The sequence below is a fragment of the Marmota flaviventris genome, chromosome 10 (assembly GCF_047511675.1).
Source record: "Marmota flaviventris isolate mMarFla1 chromosome 10, mMarFla1.hap1, whole genome shotgun sequence".
NCBI lineage: Eukaryota > Metazoa > Chordata > Mammalia > Rodentia > Sciuridae > Marmota > Marmota flaviventris.
The window spans coordinates 100,855,964-100,883,807 of NC_092507.1; the positions used below are offsets into that span (position 1 = coordinate 100,855,964).

The 27,844-nt window shown below is 42.5% G+C and overlaps 1 protein-coding gene and 1 long non-coding RNA gene across 2 annotated transcripts; one reads left to right on the top strand and one right to left on the bottom strand.

Moving 5' to 3' along the window:
- The first annotated feature begins 2,133 nt into the window (after positions 1 to 2,133).
- On the top strand, positions 2,134 to 22,446 carry Sars1 (seryl-tRNA synthetase 1). The gene is made up of 11 exons (XM_071618148.1): positions 2,134 to 2,369; positions 9,906 to 9,976; positions 13,482 to 13,562; positions 15,240 to 15,398; positions 16,307 to 16,450; positions 17,014 to 17,169; positions 19,635 to 19,856; positions 20,382 to 20,511; positions 20,790 to 20,947; positions 21,604 to 21,733; positions 22,057 to 22,446. Exons 1-11 carry the CDS (start codon positions 2,234 to 2,236, stop codon positions 22,212 to 22,214), a joined length of 1,545 nt encoding a protein of 514 aa, XP_071474249.1. The 5' UTR covers positions 2,134 to 2,233; the 3' UTR covers positions 22,215 to 22,446.
- On the bottom strand, positions 19,850 to 25,967 carry LOC139707273 (uncharacterized). The gene is made up of 5 exons (XR_011708899.1): positions 25,903 to 25,967; positions 24,188 to 24,255; positions 23,195 to 23,489; positions 21,252 to 21,464; positions 19,850 to 19,976 (listed from the first exon to the last, which is right to left on the bottom strand). It is a non-coding gene; the product is annotated as an uncharacterized lncRNA (long non-coding RNA).
- Between the last annotated feature and the right edge of the window lie 1,877 nt (positions 25,968 to 27,844).

Below are 27,844 nucleotides of genomic sequence, written 5' to 3' on the forward strand. Positions count from 1 at the left end.
TGTGACTTTAAAGTGGAAAAGTATTAAATAAAACCCTAAAAGCACAAAGTAAAATTGCAATAAGAAATTTGATTATATCAAATTTAAAAAAAGCACACCAATGATAAAGTTAAGATAAACTGAGAGGGAAAATGTGTGCTAAAACCAATTAAAGACTAATAGAATATATTATGTACCTTTGTAAGTCAATAGTAACAAAAAGGAAGACTATCAATAGGAAAAAAAGAAATGGGCAAAGGATATAAATGAACAACTTGCAAATAAGGAAATTCAACCAGCTACCAACTGTTGAAAAGGTGTGCAAACTCATTGTCAGGGAAATGCAAATTAAAACAATGAGCAATCACTTCACACCCATTAGACAAGCAAAGTTTAGAAAGCTGGATAATAAACCAGGGCAGAGGCACACGCCTGTAAATTCCAGTGATTCTGAAGGCTGAGGTAAGAGGATAGCAAATTCAAGGTCTGCCTCAGTGATTTAGCTAAGCCCTAAGCAATTTAGCAAGAACCCTGTCTCAAAATAAAAAATAAAATTAAGGGCTGGGAATGTGGCTCAGAGTAAAGTGCCCCGGGGTCCAATCTCCAGTCAAAAAAAAAGAGGAAGAGGATAAGGGGAAGAAACTAAAACTAATATAAGGTGTTGGAGAGAATACAGGGACATAAGTCTATGGAATGGGGAACATATAAAGAAATGGAGAACTGTTCTCACCACAAAGCTTCATTTCCAGGTGCACAGTCCTTCCTCGGGTTTTAAATCTAACACCCTAGCAAACTGAACAGAGCAGGGGAACTTCATCAGACTTCCTCAGGCTCTCCGCTTGTCAGTTGCATCACTATCTTTAGCCCTATCCTACATCGCAGGGTTGATTTGGCAGAGATTTGTTAGGGAATAGGATGCTATAAGAGGAAAAAACTTTTTATCCTATTCACATACCCAATACAGAAGAGTTCTCTGACCAATTTCGTGGCGGTTTTCTCCACACCAAGCAATTTGGCAGTGGACACCAGATGGATGTTCCATAATTCAAACCAATTCTAAACCTATTCACATTAGATCCCAGAGGTTAAGGGCTCCCCTACTGTTGCCAAAATCTTGGTCCTTATTCCCCATTCCAATGAAATAACAAGGACACAGTTTTGAGAAAAAGGAAAAAAGAAGGCTTATTGCTTTGCAGCAAAGGAGAAACACAGGGGACTCAACCACTGAGCCACATCCCCAGCCTCTTTATTTTCTATTTTGAGACAAAGTCTAGCTAACTTGCTTAGTGCCTCACTAAATTGCTGAGGCTGGCCTCCAACCTGGGATCCTCCTGCCTCAGCTTCCTGAGTCGTTGCAATTATAGTCTAACTGATTTTTTTTGGGGGGGTGGTGGTGGTGATGGTGCTGGGGATTGAATCCATGACCTTGTGCATGCGAGGCACCACTCTAGCAACCGGGAGCTATATCCCCAGCCCACCATACTTTCTTATGGATTTTATCGTTAGGAAGAACTATCCTCATCTCCCAGTTTCAGGATCTGGTCACAAAAGTCTCTCCCTTGGGAGTAACTTGGATTCCTCCTATCAACATTATTTGGGGCCTGCATTATTTCTTCTGCAGTTAACAGGTAGTTTGCTGAAGAAACTGACATACCCTGTCCACTTAGGCTCGGCAGGTAAGTAGCTTCTTGGAAAACAAAGCATGTGGAGCAGGGGTAGCATAGTGGACCCATTTTATAGAATTATTCTCTTAATCTCATGTTCCCAATCATCCTTATCCGTCTGTCCGTCCCCTAGAAGGCCCCTGAAAACCTGTTAAATTATGTAGCCATACTCTTTTTATCAAAATAAAGTGAGCACAGTAGAGGTTCAAGGAAAAGGTCCAGTGAGGGACACACCTCATGGAAGGAAACCGGAGCCTGCAGAGGTTCCGGCTTTCAAATCAGGGATCAAAGAACAATTTCTGCATTCAATTTGATGCATTCACCCTTTCATAGAACATCACAGCCCTCACAGAAAGGGTAGGAGCCTAGAAGAAGCCACAAGAACCAGAAGCACACGCCCATCCACCCCGCGGGCGCCTCTTTGGAGTCCCCGCCCTCCACAAGCGCTTCCGGCCGAGAGGGGGCGCCCTCGTCCCAGCCGCGCCTGCGCAGGGAGGGTGGGTCATAGCGCCGGCGCACTGCGTCGGTCACAGGCTGGCTACTGCGGTGTGGTCCTCGTTTCCCTGAGTGTTTGACCTGGAGACAGGAAAATGGTGCTGGATCTGGATTTGTTTCGGGTGGATAAAGGAGGGGACCCAGCCCTCATCCGAGAGACTCAGGAGAAGCGCTTCAAGGACCCGGGTCTAGTAGATCAGCTGGTGAAGGCAGACAGCGAGTGGCGACGATGTAAGTACCGGGATGCGCAGGGTGTCCCCTTAATCATAAACCTAGTTCATCTCGCGAATCCAGTCCGCTCTGGAGATCACAGCTTCCACCTCTTGTCAGATTTCCTCCTGGGCATAGATGACTCCAGGGCTTTCCTATCCCCAAAACTCAGGCAGGTTTCTGGAGTCGTCCCACTTTCTCCTAGGCTCTGGTGGCGCAAGGTCCCTTCTGCGCGTGCTCAATGCTGACCGCTGCCAAAGCGGCTGGAAAGGAGCGCGGCGCATGCGCATCAAGAGCTGTCAAACCTCCCTGCTTCTCCGGTATCTAGAAGAAAGCTAGGGCGGGAGGTTTAGTGGAGGTTGTCCCTTTCCCTAATAGTTGTCTTTAGTTGCTTCCAGGATTTTTCTCATCTTTAGCAAGGGCAGAGTGGTCTCCTTATTTGATATTGCTCTATTGAGACAGAATCACATCTGCTGCACAATAGATTAGAATCAGAAGGATTGAGGACTTTGAAGGCCTTATGGCTAAAAGCAGTGATCGCAAAGCTTTGGGGAAGGTCATCCTTTAAGAATCATAAATCTTTTCCATGATATATCAGACAGAGGGAAAGGGTACCGTGATGCAAGAAAAAGCTTGTTATTATTGAGATTATGATTTGTGGAATTTTTCAGGAAAAGACATTGGCATAGTTGGGCAAGAATCTGGAACGATCAGGCATCTTTCATTAGAAATAAAACCATCAAATTGTGCTTAACAGTCTTTGCCTGGATTAAGTAGAGTGGTCATTGGTTGCCGGATGTCGTCAAGCACATGTGATTCATTTTGTCTGATGCAATAGGTCTGCAACCATCTGTAAGCCAGGCTTAGGACAACACACTGCAAAGGAAATGGCTATCCAAGAGTGTGATGGATTTCTACTAGGGAAATAGATTTTCATAAATTTATAAAGGTCTTGGGTATAAAACAAAGCATTTGTTTGAGCTGTCTGCTCATTCTGTATATATTAGGTACTATAATATGATAGTTTGAAATTCAACACTTGTATTTGAAGTTCTGAGTTGCAATGGAATTGAAATATGGACATATTTTTGTTTAGGGCTATTGTACTAAATCTGAAGTAAGGATATCAGATTTTTGCATCAGTCTAACCATTAATCAGCTGACTTTGGAATGTAGTAGCTGGTCTTTTGTGTATAACATGTACATCTGTGGGAAGTTTTGTCCATTATCTGACAAATAGATATATGGTGAGTTCTCTGGAGACAAAGATTGATTTTAATACATATAGGACACACTTATTTCAAAGGACCAGATCACAGCATCTTAAAGGCTTAATGGGTTTTATTTTTCAATTTTAGAATTAACAACATATCATTCTGTAACAGAGAGCAAATATCCCCATGAGCTGAGCAGAAGAGGTAGGTTTTATAGAGAAAGGCTGAAGAAAACAAAGAGCAAAGAGCAGATTGGTTATTTCAAAGTCATTTTCCCTGAAAAATGGGACGGAGAAAAATAGAAATTTAAATGATTGGATAACATTAGATTACTTCAGTTTACTTTTATAAGGATTAAAGAATGTAAGAATTAAAAGCAGGGGAAATTTCATTGTCATGCTGATTGACACTAGGAAATTGGGCTCTTTCCTGATTTCTGGGAAGGTCAGCTAACAACTTAGTTTTAGTTTGTTGATGTGGAATGCTAGCATGGGTGACTACATTTTGATTTTTAGTCTTTCAGTTGGAGCCTGGTGCAGGAACCTAGTCCAATATAGTGACCTCCTGTAATTTTTATTTAACACATATATCAATATACACATAAACAGATAATACATATAATTCTAATACCTAGCTCTGTACCTGGTCCTCAGTAAGGGCTTGATAAAAGTTTGCCAGAAATAGGAAGATCTTCCATGTCCTTCGTACTTCCAACTGTATATGAAAGGCAGTTTATTTTCAGTGTATCTATTAATTTGATTCTTTTCTACTTGGTAGCCCTCTCCAATTTTATATCCAAAGGGAACTCATTATTTTACCAAATCCCTGGTTACCCAAGTTTGACATTGACAGATCTTGTATCAAGGTTCTTTTACATCTTGAACTTCAGATCAGTAGAATGGGTTCTTCTATCACTGGCTGCAGTGAGGACTTATAACCAGAGCCATGTGATGAGCTGAGATCATGCTTCCTGATGAGAACAAAGAAATCTTCCCCAAGCCCTCCATTACAACTATTTGCCTCCCTGTAGGCTTTCAGGTGCCCCTTCAGCTCCACAAAGAACACAGGAGTCGGCCATAATTTGGAGTCATAATGCCACCACACTGGAGTTTATCATAACTTTGTAACTCTAGGGATTTGAGCTGTGATTTCTGCTTTTAATTCAGAATAGTATAATGATCCCATGTTTGGGCCAGTTTGTCTTGGCTCTCCTCCCAAAGCCACCAGATTTCCATGTATTTCTTTTGTTGATCTGCGGTGTTAGGGATTGAACGCAAGACCTCTCCTTTTCCCTGTATCTTGAATTCTGCTGCTGACCACAGAATTCTGTCCCCCTCAAATGTGCTATCCTTTCTTTTCGCCATCAGTTGAAGTTGTTATTTCCTCTTAACCCCTACTATACATGCCTTAAGCCAGGCCCCTCTTCATGACTTGTCCCAGCCATTGAAGTAGTTCTGTTTTTACTTTTACCCTATTTCACCCAGTAACAGACCAAGCCCAGGGGCATCTGATCTTTCCAGAGTGCAAATCTACCTCTTCGAATTTGTAGTGGTACTCATACCTTACAGTAGCACTGATGGAATAAGATGTGAGCCACATTGTAATTCTACATGTGCTTGCAGTTTCTCTAAAAAACCAAGCACAGTGTGGTATGCCTGTAATCCCAGCCTGAGGCTGGAGGATTACAAGATCAAGGCCACCCGAGGCAATTTAGTGAAACCCTTTCTCAAAGGGCAAGGGATATAGCTCAGTGGTAGAGCATCCCTGGGTTCAATCCCCAGTATCAAAATATAAATAAGAAAAAAATATAAAGAGGAAAGAATGGAATTAATCTAATAATGTATTTTATTTAATGTAGGATTCCTGAAAATGGTATTTTCAACATGTAATCAATGTTAAAAATTTACAGAGATAGTTTACATTCTTTTTTTGAACACATCTTCAAAATACAATGTGTATTTTACATTTAAAGCACATTTCAGTTTGAGCTAGACACATTATAAATGCTCAAAGAGGGGGCTGCAGTTATAGCTCAGTGATAGAGTACCTCCCTAGCATATGTGAGGCACTGGGTTTGATCCTCACTACCACATAAAAATAAATAAAGTAAAGTTTAAAAAAAAATGCTCGAAGGGCACATGTGGCTAGAGGCTACCATGTTGGAAAATCTAAATATTTATTTTTTAGTACTGGGGATTGAACCTGAGACACTCTGACACTTTACCACAAAACTACATCCCCAGACTTTTTTTTTTTTTTTTTTTTAAGATAAGGTCTTGGGATGGGGATGTGGCTCAAGCGGTAGCGTGCTCGCGGGGCGCTGGGTTCGATCCTCAGCACCACATAAAAATAAAGATGTTGTGTCCGCCGAGAACTAAAGAATAAATATTGAAAAATTCTCTCTCTGAAAAAAAAAAGATAAGGTCTTGCTCAGTTGCTAGGGCTGGCCTCAAACTTGCAATCCTCCTACCTCAGCCTCCAAAGTTGCTCAGATTATAGGTGTGTGTCACTATGTCCAGCTTAAAAATCCAAATTTTTAAAACACAATTTATAAAACCCCCTGTGCCTTGCTAGCCTCATCTTCCATCACTTTCCCACAGATGGCCTCCCATTCTATGCTCTAGCCTGTTTTACTACTGCTGTCCCCTTCCACTCTCTATGACTGTTGCCTCTTCCTGTAATAGTCCTAGCCTTACTTTCATTGCCCTCTTTGCCACCCAACCCTATTTCAATGGCACAACATCATTTATTCAATATTCTCCATATATTATTTTATATCTCCATAGCATTTATAGTATTTTTATATATACCCTTTCTAAACCTTTTTTTTTTTTTGTAGTTTTAGGGATTGAATTTAGGGCATTCTACCATTGAGCTACATCCCCAGTCCTTTTTTGAGTTTTGTTTTGAGATAGGGTTTTGCCAATTTGCCCAGGCTGACCAGAACTTGAGATCCTTCTGCTTCATCTCCCAAGTAGTTAAGATTACCTTTATTTTTTTTCTTTTGATACTGGGGATTGACCCTAGAGTCATTCTATCACTGAGCTATTTTCTTGGCCCTTTTTAATTTTATTTTGAGACAGATCTCACTAAGTTACCAAGGTTGACCTCCAACTTGCAATCCTGGCTTGGCCTCCCAAGTTACTGGTATTACAGATGTGTGCCACTGCACCTGATTTCTGAACTTACTTTATGGGGATGTAATATATTTAATAAAGTACAGCCTAATAAATTTGGAACTCTGTATGCCCATGCTGCTATCACCCAGATCAAGTTCTAAGACACTTGTAGTACCAGATTAGGCTCCTACATATTCCCTCCCAGTCAATCCTTCTTCCAAAGATAACAGTATTCTGACCTCTATTACCATAAGTACTTTTGCCTGATTTTGAACTTCAGATAACTGGGCTTATATAGATTATGACTTCTTTCCTTCAAAAAACATGTGTAGCACTTGGTGGTTCTTTTTATTGCTGTATAGTAAGTACTCTATTCTATAAACATTTCAGTGTCAATCACCTCAAATACTATCATTTTTTCTGGTGAGAATATTTATTTATTTATGATCCTGGGGATAAGAACACCAGAGGTTCCATACCATATAATTTGAGGCAAGAAACCAGATTAGGATAGAAGAAATAAAACTACTTTTATTTGCAGATGATTAGTTGTGTATGTACAATATGAACTATTAAATCAGGCACAGTGGTGCATGCCTGTAATGCCAGCTACTCTGGAGGCTGACGCAGGAAGATTACAAGGTTGAGGCCAGCCAGCAGCTTAGTGAGACTCTGTCTCAAAATAAATAAAAAGGACTGGGGTGTGCCTCTGTGGTAAAGCACCCCTAGATTCAGTTCCCAGTGCTGAAAACAAAAACAAAACCAAGGTGGGGGTGCTGGGAATATAGCACAAGGTAGAGTGCCCTTGGGTTCAATCCCCAGTGCCAGACACTCAAAAAAGAAAGTAAGGGCATTCAAAACTATAAAAATACTGCTGAGAGAAATTAAAGATAATGAAGGAATATACTATACTCACTGTTTAAAACATTTAGCATTGTTAAAATATCGGTTTTTAATTGTATAGTTTTCCTTTATATTCCCAACACCTAGCATAGTGTTATCTTATTTTCTTTCCTAGTCCTAACACGGAGCATGGTACTTTGGCAAATAGAAAGTAGTAAATAATTGTAAATATTTTATTTCAAAATAATTATAGATTCACAAAAAAATTGCAAAAATAGTACAAAGAAATTCTGTGTACCCTATACCCAGTTTCCCCTAGTGATAAAATTCCTATTACTACTACAGTATCAAAACCAAGAAATTGACATTGCTACATCCACAAACCTTACTCAGTTTACATCACTTGTGTGTGTGCCTATGTATATATTTCTGTGTGATTTTATCATGTGTAGATTTGTGTGACCACCACCACACTCAGGCTATAGAACTCTTCTATCACCACAGAGATCTTGTTATCCCTTTCTAGTACATTGCCTTTCTCCTCTTTCTAACCCCTAACAATTACTGACCTGTTCTCCATCTCTGTTTTTCAATGTGAATGAGAAAATACAAGTATCATTTTGTATAAAGCTTAGTTAAATTTACACCAAAGAGAGATGCTTATTGATAAAGCCTTAAATATATGTGCTATCTCATGTCCAGTCATCAGTTTTTCAAAAGCTTGACTTTTTTTTTTTTTTTTTTTTTTTTTAAAAAAAAACCACATTGCCTCAAATGCTTAGATACAAGACATCCAACATTTATAATCAGAGTGAGACTGGTGAACCACAATAGCAAGATGTTAATTTTGGCTACTATCTTGGCTGATTAACACACCATCTTCTCCAAAAGAAACCAGATTATAAGAAAGGCTACAAGATGAGCATTATATCAGAGCAAAGGAAATAATATTGACCATTTGTAGAGATATAGTGACCAATTCATGGTAACAGGAATGATTGCCCTCTTTCTAGATTTGAGTGCATAGCAAGCACATAGTTTCTTTAAATGAATTTTAAGATAATTGGGCATGTTACAGTTATGAGTGCATCTTCCAAGTTTCTGAGTTGTGTTACTTCACTTTGGTATCATATATAATTTGTGATATTTTTAAATTTCAATCTCAAAATGTCTTTTTCCTTGTTACCCAAAGCTGGGAATACACTCTTATAGTTACCAATCTATACCAACTAACTTGGGGCTCAAAAACGGTTTAAAATTTCGCAACTTTTTTTTTTTTTTTTTGGTACCAGCAATTGAACCCAGGGCCTCTTAACTACTGAGTCACACCCCCAGCCCCTTTTTTTTACATTTGATTTTGAGACAGGGTCTCACTAAGTTGCTTAGGGCCTCACTTAGTTACTGAGGCTAGCTTTGAACTTGTGATCCTTCAGCTTCAGTCTCCAGAACTGCTGGGATTACAGATGTGTGCCACTGTGCCTGGCAAGATTTTGCAACTTTAGGAAGTAGATCCTTCAGTTCTGCTTGCATTTTGATCTTGAGCTGAGATTAATGCTATGTTAGTCAGTTTTCCATTATTGTAAGGAAATACCTGAGTTAAGCAACTTTTAAAGAGGAAAGGTGTATTTTGGTTCACAGTTTTAGAAGTTTCAGTCCATAGTTGGTTGGCCCTTTTGCCTTTGAGTGTGTGGCAAAGCAATATATCATGGTGGGAGCATGTGATTCAGGAAGCCACTCACCTCATGGAAGCCAGGAAGCCAAAAAAGAAAGATGGAAAGACGAATTTCCGCTGTGCCCTTTGAAGGCATGCCCCCAGTTTCCTGTGACCTCCCACTCGGCTCTGTCTCTTCAAGGTTCTACCACCTTCCAGTAGTACAAAGCTTAGGATCAAGCCTTTAACACATTGAGGGAAACTTATCCAAACCATAGCAAGTACCAAGGAACCATAAGTTTGGATATTATTATTATAAGAGAATATCAGAATATTGCTTAGCACTGGGTTCAATTCTCAGTATCACATATAAATAAATAAAGGTCTATCAACAACTAATAAAATATTTTTTAAAAATTCAGCTCAGCCTTTGCTTTAGCATCCAGAGTAGTTTGTTTTAACTTTAGTTTAGTGTCTTAATTATTATATTTCACTGCATGATCATCACAGATTTTATGCCAATTTTTTTTGCAAAAAAATATGATGCTACCATAAAAATGTGAAACTTTTTTTTAAAATTATGCCAGTATTTAAAATTATTTATTACTAAACTGTCTCTGATGCGAGATTAGGATGGAGTGCTTATGAATATACCTTAATGGGGTGGTTATAAGGTAAAATATAGGATATGTGCATTTGTTTATTATAGTCTTGGCTTCTTTATTATTAGGCAGATTTCGGGCAGACAACTTGAATAAACTGAAGAACTTATGTAGCAAGACAATCGGAGAGAAAATGAAGGTAAGAGGTCTGAGTGACAGTCTTGAGAGCTTAGGCAGAGGTGTTTGGTCTTGTTCTTAGCTAATACTCACTGAAATTCTAACTCAGCATCTAATTCTGTGAGATGCTGAATTTCTTACCAAGGGGGAAAATTATTTTGAAAGAAAGAGAGGGAGACTGGGGTGCAGGTCTGTGGGACAGCAATTGCTTAGCATACACAAGGCCCTGTGTTGATCCCCAGCATTGGGGAGAAAAGTAGGGGTGGGGGGTGGTAGGGAGAACTAAAAGGCACTTTTGGTAACCTTGAGGAAGTCCATCTTCTGTGTGTTCAGGTAAGATTTTTTCCATGCTAAATTCTCTTATTATTATAAGAGAATATCAGTTTGGCCAAGTCATCCTATCCATTTTTTTCTTGAGCTTAACCTATGGTGCCAGGAAAGTTTCCTTATGGCAAACTTCAGAGTTTGGGGCCCATTGTACTCCTGCTTCTTCATGAAAAGAGCCCAGATACACAGTCTGCATCTTGTCTTGGCCTCTTGTTTGCTATGTGACTTTTAGGCAAGTTTTAATATCTCAGCCTCAGTTTTCTTATCTGCAAAATATCAATAAAACACTCACCTATAGGATGGAATTGTAGAACTAAAAATATAGAAAACTTGACACAAAGCTTAGAACGTTGTAATTGTTCAGCAGTTCCAAGTTACAGTGGATGACAAATAGTTACCAGCCGTCATCTAAAGAATTCTCCTTGAGAAATATAAAATTTCAGTGCTGGGGCTGGGGCTGGGACTCAGTGGTAGAATCCTTGCTTAGCACTGGGTTCAATTCTCAGTATCACATATAAATAAATAAAGGTCTATCAACAACTAATAAAATATTTTTAAAAATTCAGCTCAGCCTTTGCTTTAGCATCCAGAGTAGTTTGTTTTAACTTTAGTTTAAAATTAAAATTATCCTTTTAACCCCTTAATGATTTTTTTTTTTTTTTTTTTTTTTTGATACTAGGGATTGAACCCAGGGGTGCTTCACCACTGAGCTATATCCCACCTCTTTTTAATTATTTATTTATTTGTTTGTTTATTTGAGGCAGGGTATCACTAAGTTGCTTAAGGCCTCACTTCTCAAATTTAGTAATCCTCCTGCCTCAACCTGGCCTCAACCTCCTGAGTCACTGGGATTATAGGTATGCGCCACCATGCCCATCCCTTAATGACTTTTTAAAAAACATATTAAATGTACTCTACAATTTAGATCATTTTAAAGTTCTAAGCCTTGAAACTAAACCAAAATTATAAAATTTTGGAACTAGAACCAGTAAAGAGAAAGTACAAAGATCACCTTAGGATTTTAGCATCTTACACTTCATGATAGTCTGCAACCTTCTCTTTGGCAGTAGTTTTAATTTCATTTGTGGAAACTGATTATTAGTAACAGTTTTCTTCTTGTGGGATTCATGATGCTTAATCATTTGCAGGCCAGAGGCATCATAACTAACATAAATTCCCATGTATACCCCTGACTGGGTGTTCTTTGGGACATATATACAGGTAGTGCCAGCTGGGTGTTTTATGTAGCAATAGGCTGGGAAGTATTTTCATTTGCAATAACATATGTCTGGATTTACTGCTAGCCTTGCAGGGCATGTTCATTCTTGCTCTCCATTGGAATGGTGCAAGCGATCTTTATTTTATGTTGTACTGGAAAGTATTCAAGTGCTTTTGTAGACATCTCATTTTGGTTTTAATCTTTACTGCAAACCTGGAGTGTAGGTAGTACATTTATCTTTTAGTCCTATTTAAAAGGCAAGGGAATAGGCCTGAGAAATTAAGGAGCTTTCGTAAAATCACAGCCTAAGTCGATTGCAGAGTCAGACCTTGAGTTCAGAACTTGAGTTTGCTGCCCTCAGCAAATATCTTTTTCATCATATTCTCACCTTGTCTTAATACCATTACAAAAATCTTGAAATTTTAGGCCATTTTTTTCTACCTTTTTAGTCTGTGCTTGTTCTTATCAAGGCTTATGCTGATAGTTTTTGACTTCTGTAATTTTTAGGTGATTCTGCAGAGTCACTGAAGGAAATGAGGGGTCATGGTTAGAATCCCAGCTTCTCACTTTGGTGTATGAGAATGTGTAATAAACTAAAGGATTTCCATGCTTTACCTTTAGAAAATTTTGTCCTTTCTTATAACTCAATTTTGTGCATTGGAATAAAAGGTTGTAGAAACAAATGCCTACTGTTATGTATATAGAAAAAAAACTTTAAGACATTAGATATGGTTTCTAGTCTTCATTTTATTTAAACTTGCATGGCAGATGTTAAATCTTTTCCAATATTTTTAGGAGTTTGTTGAGGTCTTATATATATCTTTGACTCATTTTCTTTAATTCTTTCTAATTTAAAAAGAATTTGACTCTTAAATTGTTTTCTTCAAATTGCCTGGCTCTGTGTAAGGATTAGAAATGATGATCTGGCAGAAAGAATATTATTATTATTATTATTATTATTATTTAGAGAGAGAGGAGAGAGAGAGAGAATATTTATTTTTCAGTTTTCGGCAGACACAACATCTTTGTATGTGGTGCTGAGGATCGAACCCAGTGCCCTGCACATGCTAGGCGAGCGCGCTACCGCTTGAGCCACATCTCCAGCCCCCAGAAAGAATATTATTAAAAAGAACAAGGAGAGGGGCTGGGGATGTGGCTCAAGCGGTAGCGCACTCGCCTGGCCTGCGTGCGGCCCGGGTTCGATCCTCAGCACCACATACAAACAAAGATGTTGTGTCTGCCAAAAATAAAATAAATAAATAAATAAATATTTAAAAAAAAAAAAAGAAAAAGAACAAGGAGAGAGGAGAGAAAACAGGAGAGAGGAAACCAGCCCTGACTCTGCTCCTACTGTTTGGTCAAATTGCATTGACTGCTCTAAGCCTAGTTCTAGATTCTGTTATTTATTTATTTTTTGGTTAGACACAATACCTTTATTTTGTTTACTTATTTTTATGTGGTGTTGAGGATTGAACCCAGGGCCTCGCACATGCTAGGCGAGCGCTCTACCTCTGAGCCACAACCCCAGCCCCAGATTCTGTTATTTTTTGTTTGTTTTCTTTGGCTCTCTCATAATTTCATCATTCCATCCATTTTCCCCCTTGCCTCAGTGTTGGGAATTGTTCTTACTACATAGATAAGAATTTACCCTCTGGGCTTGCTTTGGACTACCACACGTATAATTCTTGAGTATTTCAACTATGTTCTCTCTTTGATTTCCAGAACTGTTCTATGTCTAGATGTTAACTCTCTTGCCCTGCAATAGGTTAATTGGCTTGTCCAGGATCAAAAAGGACATAGTAGAATAAGAACTTGAAACTTTGACATCTGGCTTTTGATTTACTAATTTTTCTACTGTGTGTTACAATTTAATGTAGAATATTCTGTTATTAGTTCATATGATATTTTAATTTGGCATGCACGTTACTGAAATGTCAAAGATTTTCTTTTATTTGAGTTGGGTATTTTTTTCTTTTTGCAGAAAAAAGAGCCAGTGGGAGATGATGAGTCTGTTCCAGAGAATGTGTTAAATTTTGATGACCTCACTGCAGACACTTTAGCTGTAAGTTATAGTATTTCGCTAAGCTGGGAGCTCTGTTCTTTTGTTTTAACTTCGTTCCTAGATAGCAAATGCTAATAGTCTATTACACACAGCATTGAAGCAACCTTCAATTCCTAACAATGGGCAAGGTCTCTATTCATTCTTGTTATACTTTATGCTTGAGTACTTATTAGACAGCAGAGGTAGACACAGATATAGTAGGAAAGTCAAGGGTAGAAAGGGTAAAAAAATGAACTATGTTTAATTTAGGTAACTCTATTTTACAAAGTTAAGGGATTTCTCAATTTACTGCAATTCAGTAAATATTTACTACATGAGTCCTAGAGCACTAATTTTCAAATGTTTTGGTCACTGAATCCTTTCTTGAAAGCTTTAACACAAAACAATTGTGTAATAACGCGCAGTTGCAGTAAATGGATAGAATTGGAGAATATCATGCTAAGTGAAATAAATAAGCCAATCCCAAAAAACCAAAGGCCAAAATGTTTTCTCTGATATGCAGATGCTAACTCACAATAAGCAGGGGAGGGGAGGGAAGAATGGAAATACTTTGGATTAGACAAAAGGGAATGAAGGGAAAGGAGGGGGAATGGGAATAAGAAAAATGATAGAATGAATCAGACATTACTATCCTATGTGCATATGTGATTACACAACCAATGTCATTCTACATCATGTACAACCAGAAGAATGAGAAGTTTTACTCTATGTATAATATGTCAAAATACATTCTACTATCATATATAACTAATAAGAACAAATAAAAATAAATAAATAAATAAAGCACAGTTGCCTGCAACCTGGGGAGGATTTCGTGTTCAAGGCCAACTTGGACAGTATGGTGAGACCACATCTTAAAAATAATAACAAATATATATATAAAGTTGCTGTGCTTAAAGGAGTGGGTTAGGAGCCTATTTTTGCATAGCCCAGCCTGCTAAACACTCCCCTCAAGAAATGAGCACAGCTTGAAGCATCTGCAATAAGGAATGCAAAATAAGCTTAAGACAAGGTCTCTTGCTCCTAATAAAGTTATAATCTTCCTGGAGAACACTTCAATGCATGTACATAATGGAGTGCTAAATTGGTTCAATCAGGAAAATCAAAAATACAACTAAAGGGAAAGTTGTCTTAGGAGAGCCATAGTATTAAAACTCCTAATATGGTGAAATGAGATGGACATCATTACCCTAGGTACATATATAATTGCACAAATGGTGCGTGTCTACACCGTACACAATGAGAGAATTGAATTGTTGCGCTCCATGTGTGTACAATGAACTGAAATGCATTCTGCTGTCATGTACAACTGAGTAGAACAACAACAATAAAAACTCCTGGGATGTGTAGGAACCGCAAGAGTGGCCCAAATCTCTCCATCTCTACCTTAGACACTCCCAAAGGAAAATGCCAGGGGATTTGTAGGGCAGGATTGTATATATCCCTCTGTGAAATTTTCAATTTTTAAAAATGCTACCACATCTTCGTGTGTAGAAGATGTGGTAGAGGGCTTGCCTAGGTTGCGAGAGACAGTGCATTTAATCCGCATCATTGCAAACAAACTAAACAAGTGCTGCCACAAGAACTGTCATGGCGAGAGGACAGCACAGTGAGGATGCCAGCGTCTTATTCCTATGCGTGGTGTCCTGGATGTAAGTGTGGTCTATTCTTCTACAGAACCTGAAAGTCTCACAAATCAAAAAAGTCCGACTCCTCATTGATGAAGCCATCCTGAAGTGTGATGCAGAGAGAATAAAACTGGAAGCAGAGAGGTTTGAGAACCTCAGAGAGATTGGGAACCTTCTGCACCCTTCTGTGCCCATCAGTAACGATGAGGTAGGCTTGGAGGCTTTCTTCCTGTGCTGTCTGCAGGGATGGGGCCGGAGGAAAGCTGTGCAACACTAGCTCTCTGTGTCAGACTCTTTGTATATTCTTTCTGCCCACCAATTGAACATTGCAGGAGTCAGATCCTTGCCTGATTGGAAAGTAGCAGAGACAGCAGGTAGGAGGAGACTCCTGGCACAGAAATCTCTTCTAAATAGGGTTGCTGTCCTCCAGTGCGTGTTGCCCCTGGTAGCAGCAAGTCCTGTGGGAGGGATCTGCTAAATCAACCTAACCCCCTCACCCACACCCTGCTGAGAAGCTGCAGGTTGAAGGGAAATCTGCATGATAAAAGTTTCCTGCTGAGCGGGAGCTTCCCCAGCACAAAGCTGCTCTGAGCCCAGCCTTTGTTCCCAGACACCCCGGCCATGGCAGGGCCCATCTGTGCCTCTTTCATTCATTCCCTGGTGAACGTTAAACTGGCTGCAGGCTGGGGTGTGTGGGAGGCCTGGCGCTTGAGCAGACTTTGGAGGTCAGGGCCCTGAGCCCGCCCTCATGTGGCCCTGAGACCAATGAGAGCCAGGAAAGAAAGTCTACATTCTCCTCTGTGCCCTGGGCAAAGCTGATTGTCTGGGGTGGCTTGTTGTGCAGGATTTTCAAGGATTCATCTAAAAGAGTAAAAATAAATAAACTGAGAGAATATTTTAAATCTCTTAGAAAATAGTGATTCCCAATTGCTTGGCTAAACTCTTACACTTTCTGAGTAGAAAATTTCCTTCTTTATTCATTGTGCATAATGACCGAAACCCAATGTTTCATTTAAGTGATGGCCTCAAAAAGCTCAGTTGTTCTTGGAGAGGGTTTGGAAAAATGGGTTTGTAGAATTAAGAAATCATGTATCTCTCCTGGTCTTGTTCTCTTAGGATGCAGACAATAAAGTAGAGAGAATTTGGGGTGATTGTACCGTCAGGAAGAAATACTCTCATGTGGACCTGGTGGTGATGGTAGATGGCTTTGAAGGAGAAAAGGGAGCCGTGGTGGCTGGGAGTCGAGGATACTTCCTGAAGGTAAGAGTTGGGAACCAGTGGGGATGAAGAAGGAACTTAAAAAAAATTGTAGAAAATCATAATCATACTTAAAGAGGCTCACAAATCCACCACTTGTACTTGCTGCTGTCTGCAAATGTGTAGCAATTAGATGCAATTCTCCTTCTAAGGCAAGAGAGTGCTTATCCAGATTCCATAGAACAAAAGCCACTCAGTGATCCTCCATAATGAATATGTTTTGCTGACTGAATCAGAACAGTCTCTCTCTTTGAGGAGCTCGGTGTAATTGGACAGTCAGACAAGTAACAAAGGATCAAAACCCAGTGTGATAAGGCTGTGGTTTGAGTCAGCCCAGAGTGCTTTGAGAATGGGTAGGTGGAGGCAATAGACCCTGATTAACTGGGGCAGAGGGCAGATGAATTCAGGGAAGGCTTCCAAAAGGATATGGCCAAATAACTTGAAAATACTGTACACTTAATTGTGCTTTACATTTACAAATCCCATTTGCCCCTGAGTGTCAGTTAGCAGACAAACAGGGTAATGACAGGCCCCTCTCACACAGTACTGTGTCTCTGCTTCTGTAGGGGGTCCTGGTGTTCCTGGAACAGGCACTTATCCAGTATGCCCTCCGCACCCTGAGAAATCGGGGATACACTCCCATTTACACCCCGTTTTTCATGAGGAAGGAGGTCATGCAGGAGGTGGCACAGCTCAGCCAGTTTGACGAAGAACTTTATAAGGTGAGTAGCCTGGGGCAGCGTGGTAGGATAATTTAACTCTATGATACTGAAGTGATGCTATCCAGTCCAACTTCTGTCGTGATGGAAATGCTCTATTTCTGTGGCTCTTAAGCATTTAAAATGTGCCTAGCACAACTAAGGAAGCAAATTTTTAATTTAAAAAAAATTTTTTTTAATTGTTGATGGACTTTTATTTTATTTGTTTATTTATATGCTGTGCTGAGAATCAAACCCAGTGCCTCACACATACTAGGCAAGCGCTCTACCACTGAGCCACAACCCCAGCCCAATTTTAATTAATTTTAATGTAAACAGCCACATGTGGCTGGTGGCTGCCCGTTCTTTCATCTTTTCCCTAGTAATTTGTGAATGTATCTAAATTGAGCACACTGTATCACCAGAAGCTTAGAAAAGAAACACAAGGAAATGATAGAAGCAGCACTGGTCTCCCAGCCCACTTCCCATGTCTTCCCACTCTTCACTGTAGACTGGAGGCTTGAATAGGGCAAGATGTATTTGCCTTGGGATGGATGTGACTGCCAGTTCATGACTCCTCTCAATCATGGACCATCTTAGGTAGAGCCCAAGATTCAAGTTGAGTTTCAAATGTCATTCTGATCAACAGACTCTGGCAACTATAGCATTGAAGTCTGTGAAACACTCAGAATTTCTAGAATTTTTCTTCTGTTCATCATGGAAAGTCTACTTTTCACTTGTTTTTCTCCTTCAAGATTCATCTGTCAGAAGTGGGACACTGCTCTTATTGGCAAGTGTGGTTATGATTATCTGATTTATAAATTGTTTTGCCAGTCTGGGAATTGAACCCAGGGCCTTGTGCACTCCAGGCAAGCACTCTACCACTGAGCTACATTCATTTGCCCATATTTATCATAGAAGGAGATGTTTATTTATTTTTATTTTATGTAGTTAACTTATTTATTTGAGACAGGGTTTCTCTATGTTATCCAGGCTGGTCTCAAACTCCTAGACTCAAGAAATCCTCCCATCTCAAGTTTCCTGAGTAGCTGGGATTATCGGCACTCATCACCGTGCCCAGCTAATAATTAGAAGTGTATTCCACTGGTCCTGCTAATGAGGTCAAAGTTATATTTTCCTTCAAGATTCACTGGGAAAAAAAGTTCCCCCTAAACTCTGAGCATTAGTATAGCCTTGGTATCCTCCCCTTCTTTCTTTTTCAATGGAGAGGAATGTGTCCATGTATCAGCTAGAACCTGTTTAACCTTTTTGCTTTTTCTCTAATCTCAACCCTCAAGATTGAATGAATCATCAATAACAGAACTTTAGAAATTCCATTGCAGGGAAAACTAGAAAGAAATGTATCTGAAGGATTATAAGATATGTAGCAGGAGCTCCCCGTTTCTCCTCCATCTCTTACCCACGTGGTTCTTCAATCCACAGGCAGAAGGAATCCCAGGTCTTGATAATGAGGAATTTTGGGTCAGACTTCTTGCCTGATAGAAATCTTGGTTTACTCATTCTCTGAAGCAGTACTGTCCAATAGGCTTTTTTATTTTATTTTATTTATTTTTGAGACAGGGTCTCACTACTTTATTGAGGCTGGCCTTGAACTTGTGATCCTTCTGCCTTAGCCTCCCTAGTAACTGGGATTTATAGGTATGTGTGACCATGCTGAACACCAATTAACATTTTAAAATATTTTCTTTGGGACTTTTTTTATACTTGTTATTTTCACATACTTATAGTCACACTGTACATAGCTTTTTTTTTTTTAACTTAGCCTTGTATCAAAAACATTTTTCTTTATTACTACATCATTTCCATAATCATTTTAGTGGTTCCATAATGTTATGTAAACTGAATGTAGCTATGGATTATTAACTCTTCCCCTGTTGAATATTTAAGGTGCTTCCTTTTTGCTACCAATACAAAAATGTTACAATGAACTTTATTGGTCTTTAGCCCCCTGACCATGCTGGGGATTGAACCTAGGGCCTCTCAAGCACTCTACCACTGAGCTATATCCCAGCCCACTGAGCTACATCCCAGCCCTGTGGCTTTTTTTTTTTTTTTCCTCCCATTATTTTCTTCAGCTGAATCCTCAAGTGCATTTTTTAGGATTACTACTGCTAGACTAACTCTAAGCACCAAGAAAGCAGAGACTATGTCTCTTTTTGTACAGCATTGGCAGAAAAACTTGGCACTGGGTGAATGCCTCACAAACATTTGTTGACTGGATTAATTTATATTGCCACCAACATAGGTTTATTACACATCTGCCATCATTGACCACTTATCATTTGTAAATGTCTTCTTTGTTAAATAAGTGACAGTGCCTCCTTTGGACAGACTTAGTCCCTCCCCAGTCCTGGACTGGGATTGAAGACAATTTTTCATGTCCCCATCACTCCTATCTTTCCTGTGGTTTCTTGCACAGGCTTAGGTCCTCTCTCAGTCTTAATTGGCACAGGTCCCTGCTTCAACAGGTGATTGGCAAAGGCAGTGAGAAGTCTGATGACAACTCCTATGATGAGAAATACCTGATTGCCACCTCAGAGCAGCCCATCGCTGCTCTCCACCGGGACGAATGGCTGCGGCCAGAGGATCTGCCCATCAAGTATGCTGGCCTGTCTACCTGCTTTCGCCAGGAGGTTGGCTCCCATGGTCGTGACACCCGTGGCATCTTTAGAGTCCATCAATTTGAGAAGGTGAGTAGGAGGTGAGAGTGAAGAGTGGGAGCCTTCTTCCTACCTGTCCAGAGGGTCATAGAAGAGACGGCCTCTGGCTGCAGCTTTTCCTCTGTTGCCAGTATCTTTGTGGGGAAAAGCCTGGAAAGCACATGGTAGAGTGGCTTTGAACACTGGAACCAGACTGCCTGACTGATGCCAGCTCCACCACTTACCAGCTGTGCAACCATGGGAAGTTGCTTTATCTCCCTGTGCTTAGTTTCTACCTCTGTGAAAAGAGCACAGTGATAATGGGCCCCACCTCACTAGGCAGACTGTGAGGATTAAATTGGTCAGCGTGTGAGGCACTTAGCCGACAAGGTCCACGATTCCTGTCCATCAATGCTGTTGTTTTTGTTGTGGTCCTGTCTAGATTAGCACCCATCCCTCTTGCTGGGGACTAACCTGGCCTGTTTCCCAGTGGTGTGGGACTGGGTCTTCACTGCCAGGATAGATCCACCCCAGTCTTTCCATTTAATCACCATGTACTTCTGTCCGTCTCTACAGATTGAGCAGTTTGTATACTCATCACCCCATGACAACAAGTCATGGGAGATGTTTGAAGAGATGATTGCTACCGCCGAAGAGTTCTATCAGTCTTTGGGGATCCCTTACCACATAGTGAATATTGTCTCAGGTAGGGGACCCCTCAACTTCTCAGCCTCCCTTTCCCACATCCCACAGATGCCACCCTCACCAGCTGAGCTGCTACACAGCCTTGTAATCCAGTTCATTACCCACATTCATTAAAATATCACACCCCTCTCACTTGGGAGAGTCTGGTGAGGAGAGTGTCAGGGCGTGATTTCACTTCTGGGGATGGGATGTGAAGTAAAGAATTCCTCGGGCTCACTGGAGCTTGGCCTCCTGAAATACCATCCCTCCTTCCTGAATTCTAGGGGTTTTTCCTTACAGGTTCTTTGAATCATGCTGCCAGTAAGAAGCTCGACTTGGAGGCCTGGTTTCCAGGCTCAGGAGCCTTCCGAGAGTTAGTTTCCTGTTCTAATTGCACAGATTATCAGGCCCGCCGGCTCCGAATTAGATACGGGCAGACCAAGAAGATGATGGACAAGGTAGATGGCTCCCAGGGAAGTGGGCAGTGAGTGGCACCATCAGCACAGGGTAGACCTACTCTCTTTCTCAGACCTGGGAGTATTAGTTTCCAGCATCATGAAAAAATCTGAGTTTCTCAATCTAGACCCAAAAGGCAATCAGAAATGTCTTCCACTGAGTCAGGATTGGGTTCTTTTAGGTAGATACCTGAGTCTACCTCTATTCTACAACGTAATTCTAGCTTTTTTTCTTTTTGGCTTTGTTTTCCGTAATTTCAGAGAAAAAATCATCCCTGTTTATCTATACAGAACAAGCTGGACTCACCATCTTCCCTCTTTTCGTCCAAGAAAGTCAGGTTATCAGCTCATCTCAAACCCAGTCTTCAGGCCTTGATCTGTTTGAGGGGGGGTTTGTCATGCACCAAAAAGAGGGGCCACAGTGGTATACACCAGTTCTCCTCAAAATAGTGGGACCTGCCCCTTGTCGCTCTTGTAGATGTGAGGAATCTTCTCAGAGTTATCTAATAGGCAGTAAATACTAAACAGAATAATAAAAAGTTGAAAATAGAAGGATTATTTTGAATTCGGTAGGTGTAGTTGGGGGTTCTGGCATGGTGGATAGTTTCTCAAGCTGAAGTTTGAGTTTAACTTTCTCTTCCGGGACCCTCTTCTCCCAGGTGGAGTTTGTCCACATGCTCAATGCTACAATGTGTGCCACTACCCGTACCATCTGCGCCATCCTGGAGAACTACCAGACAGAGAAGGGCATTGTTGTGCCCGAAAAATTGAAGGAATTCATGCCACCAGGTAAAGCCCTCCATGCAGCTCCTTTGCTCTCTCTTTTCTGTCTTTATACTCTTATGCATAGCAGTCCCTCACAGTCCCCAGAACTCTGCCTGCCCTCTGGTGCTAGACAGTGCAGGGGGCCTGGGTAAGGAAGTAACCAATGTAAGTGTGATGTTCAAATACTGCTGAAATTCAGACTGCGGAAGAAAAAGATAGGTTAAACCAGGGCCTATTGTGGGTGCTCCTTGGTTCAAAGAGATCATTGTCTTGTTGACTTTTCCCCTGAGGTCCTTGGCTTTGACTCTGAGAAACAACATGTCATTTGGTTGACTCTTCCCTCCCAGGACTCCAAGAACTGATCCCCTTTGTGAAGGCTGCACCCATTGACCAGGAGCCTTCAAAGAAGCAGAAGAAGCAACACGAGGGCAGCAAAAAGAAAGCGGCAGCCAGAGATGTTGCCCTGGAAAGCCGGCTGCAGAACCTGGAGGTCACCGATGCCTGAACATTCATTCCTTCTTCCTGGTTTGCTGGGCTTCATTTCTGTCAGCTGGGATCTCAGAGCCTGCCAGAGCAGGAGCTGAGCACCCTCTCATCACCCTGTCCCATCTGACTGCACAGCTGCAAGGGGAACTGTCTGCCATGTACAGTGCAGGCGCCTTGTCTCCTTGCATGGGCACAGGGTCTATCACTGACTGGTAAAACCATATAATAAAGCATCACTGGGGAGGGCTTCAGACTTTTCCTCGGTCTTCTCCCAGGCTGGTTCTCCAGGGACCAGCCCCTGCTCCCCCTTCCAAATAAGGCTCTTTTTAGCAAGGCAGAGATGTTTTCAGCAGGTAGATGAGGGTGGGGATAGATTTAGTAAAGGCTCAAGGGGGAAGTGAAAACCTAGAGTCTTAGACATAGAGGCTTATAGGACGAGGGCCAGGCACCTCTGAAAATTCACTCCTGCTTAAAAGCAGTAAGATAGAAAAGCTTAGAGATCAGAATTAATGTTAAGGTCTCCTGGCACCTTGTGTTCCCTAGGAAGGGCTTCATGGAAGGGCAGGGAGGCTGGGAGGCATCAGGGTAGAGACATATCTAAGAGTCTGTCCCTAGCTTCAAGAGTGTGGGTTGGGGGCTTATTAACAGCAGCTTCTCTTTATTGCCATCCCCTAAAAGGGAGACCTACTGCAGAGCAGCTTGTTGCTGCAGCTCCAAAGGCCCCAGAGAGCTGGCAGGACAGAAGGATGTAGGAAGAATGTTTTGTCCTTCCCAGGAGCTCCCCCCATTACCTAATAGGCAGGCACCCTTCCCCTAGGGTAGGAGTATTCAGGCTCTTTCCTACCCTGCTGCCTTTCATCTGCAATCTGCATCCCTGGACTTTAATAACACCTTAGGTTAGTCTAGCGCTTCTGTCCTAGGAGGTTAAAATACTTCCTCTGGATGATCCCTTTTATCTTTGTGATGGTCCCAGAAGGTAGGGTGGGGACATGATTATACCTGTTGTATGTGGAAGGCAGAAGTACGCCAAGGGAGGGGAGACAGACAGGTGTCCAGGTGGAAGTCCTGGCTCCTCAGCAGGGCTTTGCACTTGGGTTTCTTTGGGAGGTAAAAGCTGGCGTGTGACCCGATTTATCACTTGGGAGCCTTCAGTTCATCTCAGCTTCCTTAATCCCCAAGTAGTGACTTTCCTGGGTCTGCTGGAGCTTGGTATCCAGGACAGAGCATGTGCTGTTTCCCACTGGGGCTGATCCTATCAATCTTGCTTCTGGAAACGCTGTCAAGACTGGGGCGCCTGAAAGGGTAGCCACAGTGGCTCTCTCGACTAGCCTGCTATGCCAGCCGGGGGCCCACAGGCAGACACTGTATGTAGCCCATTGCCCTCTGCTCTGGGATAACAAAGCCAGGGCAAGAGGACAAAAGAGCAAGCTGCTCCCATTTGTAATTCAGAAGACCAGAAATTCACATTCCTGTAGCCAACACTATTTGGTTTGAAGAAAGACAGCTTGCACAGTGAGCAGGGGGCTATTTCTGCTCCACTCCCATCCAGTGTACAAGCCCAGAAGACCCTTTTGGGTGGATTGGGCACCCCCATCTCTGTCTTAGTCCTAGTCTAGGAGGCTTGTCATAGCCTTTCTCCCATGCCTGTGCTCTTTGGCTCCTACCAGCAGGAAGCTGTGCTTTTTTCCTTGGCCCTGAAAGCTGTGGGAAGGTAGAAACTGGGGTTCTGAGCCCCTGGGCGACTGGGCCTGGGTCTTACCTCCCCCACCCCTCCTTACTCCTTACCCAGCTAGTGTTCTGGAGATGGCTGCACTTGGAGCTTGAATGCCCTGCACTTTACTCAAAGACAGCCCAGACCTTAAACAGCCATACTCCCCATGCAAACCCTCCCCTGTCTACCCTGTGCAGACTCCTGGTGTGATCAATTGGGGAGCTGGGCTAGGAAGATTGCTGAGTGGACCAACATGTCTGTTAGAACACATACATACACACCTGGCTTCCTGAAGCCAGAGGAGAGAATGGTCGATAGTAGGACTGTGGCCGAGGTTCCTCCAGTTCATCTGCAAAAATATGTTGGCAGGTGGTCATACAGACATTTACAGTGTTGACCCTGGGCCAGACACTGGGAACAGTGCTTATGAAAAGAAGGGGCACAGTCCCTGCTTGCAAAGACCTCAATCTATTGGGAAAGGTGTGGCTTCCCTTCCCCCAGAGTGAAATGACAGCCAGACTCCTCTCCCTGAAGCAGTGGCTTGTGGCTGATGCAAGCCTTGTTTAGGATGGGCTGACCCACCTGGAAGGTGAGCAATTGGGAACAGGCCCAGATAACCTTGACTCCACCCTAATAGTTGCCTTCACAACCCACGGCTGATGCCCTCATCCCTGGCAACTTGACCTGCCCCATCTCCAACCTAGGCTACCAGGTTACCTCAGCAAACAAACCCCCAGAAGCCAGTGGAGTGAGTCAGAGTCTTGGGTCCCTCACCAATCCTTGGTTCCCACACCCAGGAATTCAGTGCCCAAGATGCATGTCTGGATGCTTCAGGCAAGAGGAGACACTGGGACCTGGTCTGGCTTCTACCAGGAAAGAGTCAACTAGATGCCAGGTTTCCAGACACATATGAGAGAGCCAGGAAACTGTGGGGTGGGGACTAGGGGGGGTCAGCATGAATCTTGGGGGTCTACCTGAGCTGGCCAACCATTGGCTTCTCCTAGACTGAAACCTCATTTCTAGGAACAGACACTTGCCTGCCCTGTTTTTCCTTTCCTGAAGCTTTTCCGGTTTACCCTGGGTCCTAAGAACACCTCTTCCCCAACCCCCATACCTCCCACGGGGGTCCCTGGGCGGCCCTGGCTGCACTCCCAGGATGAGTCTGACAGGCAGAGCTGGGATGGGCCCCAGAGAAATGTGCTGCATGTCAGAGCCTGTGCCAGGATGAGGGGCCTGCTCCACTCCCCCAGTCATCTCCCTGCATGGGGTTCCCCGATAGCTCCTCCCAAATAGGCGCAAAAGGAGGGGGGGGGGTGCGTTCTTGCAGCCCTAACTGTGCCAGGCCCAGATGGGGCTGACGTCTCCATCACTAACATCGCCCTTTTAAGAGCACCCCCCACGGGGAGGGGGGTGCTGCAGGCAGGTTCTTGTTGCAGAAACCCAGCAATGTGCTGCTCCCCCAATGACCTGCTAGGTAAGAAGACCCAGATGCCTGCTCTCAACCTCCGGTTCAGAGGTAGGGGTCCCAGCGACCTCTGCAGAAGCCCCATTTTCTGGAGTGAAGGTCCTGTAGCTGCTCTAATTGTCTGGTTCACATGCCCTGCATTTTGGAGGGCGTCCCCTGTCCCTTCACATAGGAATGGGGCTCCCGTCATCCATGAGGACCTCTCAGATATGGTCTGAGAAATTATTTTTATGGCATCATAAATTGCTGATGCAAAGGTATGGCCCTTCAGGAAGATTTGTTTGTTTAAGTCCTAAAATGAAGAATCAAGTTCTATTTAGAACAGTGTTCATCCTTCCCTTCCATCTTAGAGGAAAAAAAAAATTTTTTTTAAATTCTTTTTGGCAGAACCAGCCCTTGTCATCTTGTGCCCTAGGTCTCACTGACTGCCACTTGCTTTTCTATGTCTCCTTGTTCTTCAGTTAGGTCTCTCCTGAACCTCCCCTCTCCCTCGCGTCCCTTTCTTTACCATCCCTTCCCCTCGGTACCAACCTGCTCACACATTTCCCAACTTCAGGCAGCTTCTTGCCTCTCCTGTCAAATTACCATCCCATCTGGCTCCTTTCCCCCAAAGACTAATCAAGGGCGGACACTTGCAGGCTCTGCTACCTCATCAGCATTTCTGTCTCCACCCCCCTCAGAATGTGGAATGTTCCAGACTGAGAGAGCACATGAGGGAGCAGGAAGAAGGTCTGAATGGCTGGAGTGCAGACTGAGGGAGGTTTGGGGTTGAGGCTGGAGAAGTAGGCAGGGGAAAGAGAGGGCACCTGACCCTTAATGCTGGTTTCCAGCTGTCAGGCCTCCCACGCACTTTCTCCACGTGCTCTATCACCACTGCAGGGCCCCCAAACACAGTTTTTCTTATCTGAGCATCTCCATCAATCACTCCCAATCTGATCATCTGACACTCCCAATCTCAGTTTCACCCCAAAGAAACCCCTAGAGTCACCTGGACCACTCCACAGGCAGATTTCCTGCACAGTCCTATTGAGTCCTCATCACTGCCCCCTTGACAGCAGCCTCAGCCTCCTTACTGGTCTGTAAGCTCCCAGTTCCTCCTGCAGGTGCACCTTCCTCTTGGAGCCAGAATAGTCTACCAAATGATTCAGCCATAATTGTCCTTTCCCTGCCTGCCCCCAAAACCCAACTTCAGATGTTTCCCTAAACTTACAAAGTCCAGACTTCTCAACCAGAATCCATGTTCATCAAAATGTGGCCCTTGGGCTGGGGATGTGGCTCAAGCGGTAGCGCGCTCGCCTGGCATGCTTGCGGCCCGGGTTCGATCCTCAGCACCACATAGATGTTGTGTCCGCCAAAAACTACAAAATAAATATTAAAAAATTCTCTCTCTCTCTCTCTCTCTCTTTAAAAAAAAAAAAAAAAAAATGTGGCCCTCGTTCAGATTAGCAGGCTGTCTGCTCTGCAGTTGCCCACCACAGGTTCTGTGTCTGCCCTGGACTCTTCCTGTCTCATCTCCCAACACTGGTAACACATTTCTCCATTTTAGTTCATGCCATTCACTCTGCCTTTTCCTTGTGCCTATGTGGAATTCCTCCTCCTTTTTCAAGGTGGTCCAAATGCCCGCTCCTTGAAAAAGCCTTTCCTTATTAAAATAGTCCTCCCCTGTAATCCCAACAATTTAGGAGGCTGAGGCAGGAGAATCACGAGTTTAAGGACAGTTGCAGTCACTTAACAAGACACTGTCTCAAAATTAAAAAAAAAAAGAAGAAGAAGAAGAAAAGAAAAAAGAAAAAGGGCTGAGGGTGTAACTCAGAAGTAGAACACTCCTGGTCCAATCCCCAATACTGCATAAATAAATAAATAAATAAACAAACAAATAAATAAATAAATAAATGGGCCTTTCCTAAGACTGGGTTTGTAGCTCTTAGGTAGAGTGCTTGCCTTGCATGTGCAAGGCCCTGGGTTCGATCCCTATAGCATGTACAAGGCCCTGAGTTTAATCCCTAGCACCACCACAACAAAAAACCGTTCCTAACTCCTCCACCCCTCCACAAAAATATTAATGAATATAGCCCTGCAACAGCAATTATCTCTGCATTAGACTGGCTGCCCCTTAAGGCTAAAACCAGAATTTTGTTATCAGTATACCTCTCACACAGCCACCTAGCCCTGTGGCTGGGCAGAGCTCCCTCCTTGGTCTGCTCTGATAACTTCCACAACTAAGTTATTGCAGGCTTTGCTTTTGGATTTGCTGCTTGCAGCTCAAAGCAGACTCCACCTCTTTCCCTCTGTGCTCAGGGCTGAAAATGATCTCAGCTGGATCTTGGACTCTACACCACTATGGATGCTAGGCCTTTTGAGATTTTTTTTTTTTTTTTTTTTTTTGGTACTGGGGATTGAACTCAGGGCACTCAACTACTGAGACATAACCCCAGCCCCATTTTCTATTTTATTTAAAGACAGAATCTCACTG

Coding starts and splice junctions, on each gene's coding strand:
- Sars1 (XM_071618148.1), top strand. CDS start 2,234: ATGGTGCTGGATCTGGATTTGTTTCGGGTGGATAAAGGAGGGGACCCA. Junction 13,563..15,239: donor TCACTGCAGACACTTTAGCT/GTAAGTTATAGT, acceptor ATTCTTCTACAG/AACCTGAAAGTCTCACAAAT. Junction 21,734..22,056: donor GAAGGAATTCATGCCACCAG/GTAAAGCCCTCC, acceptor CTTCCCTCCCAG/GACTCCAAGAACTGATCCCC.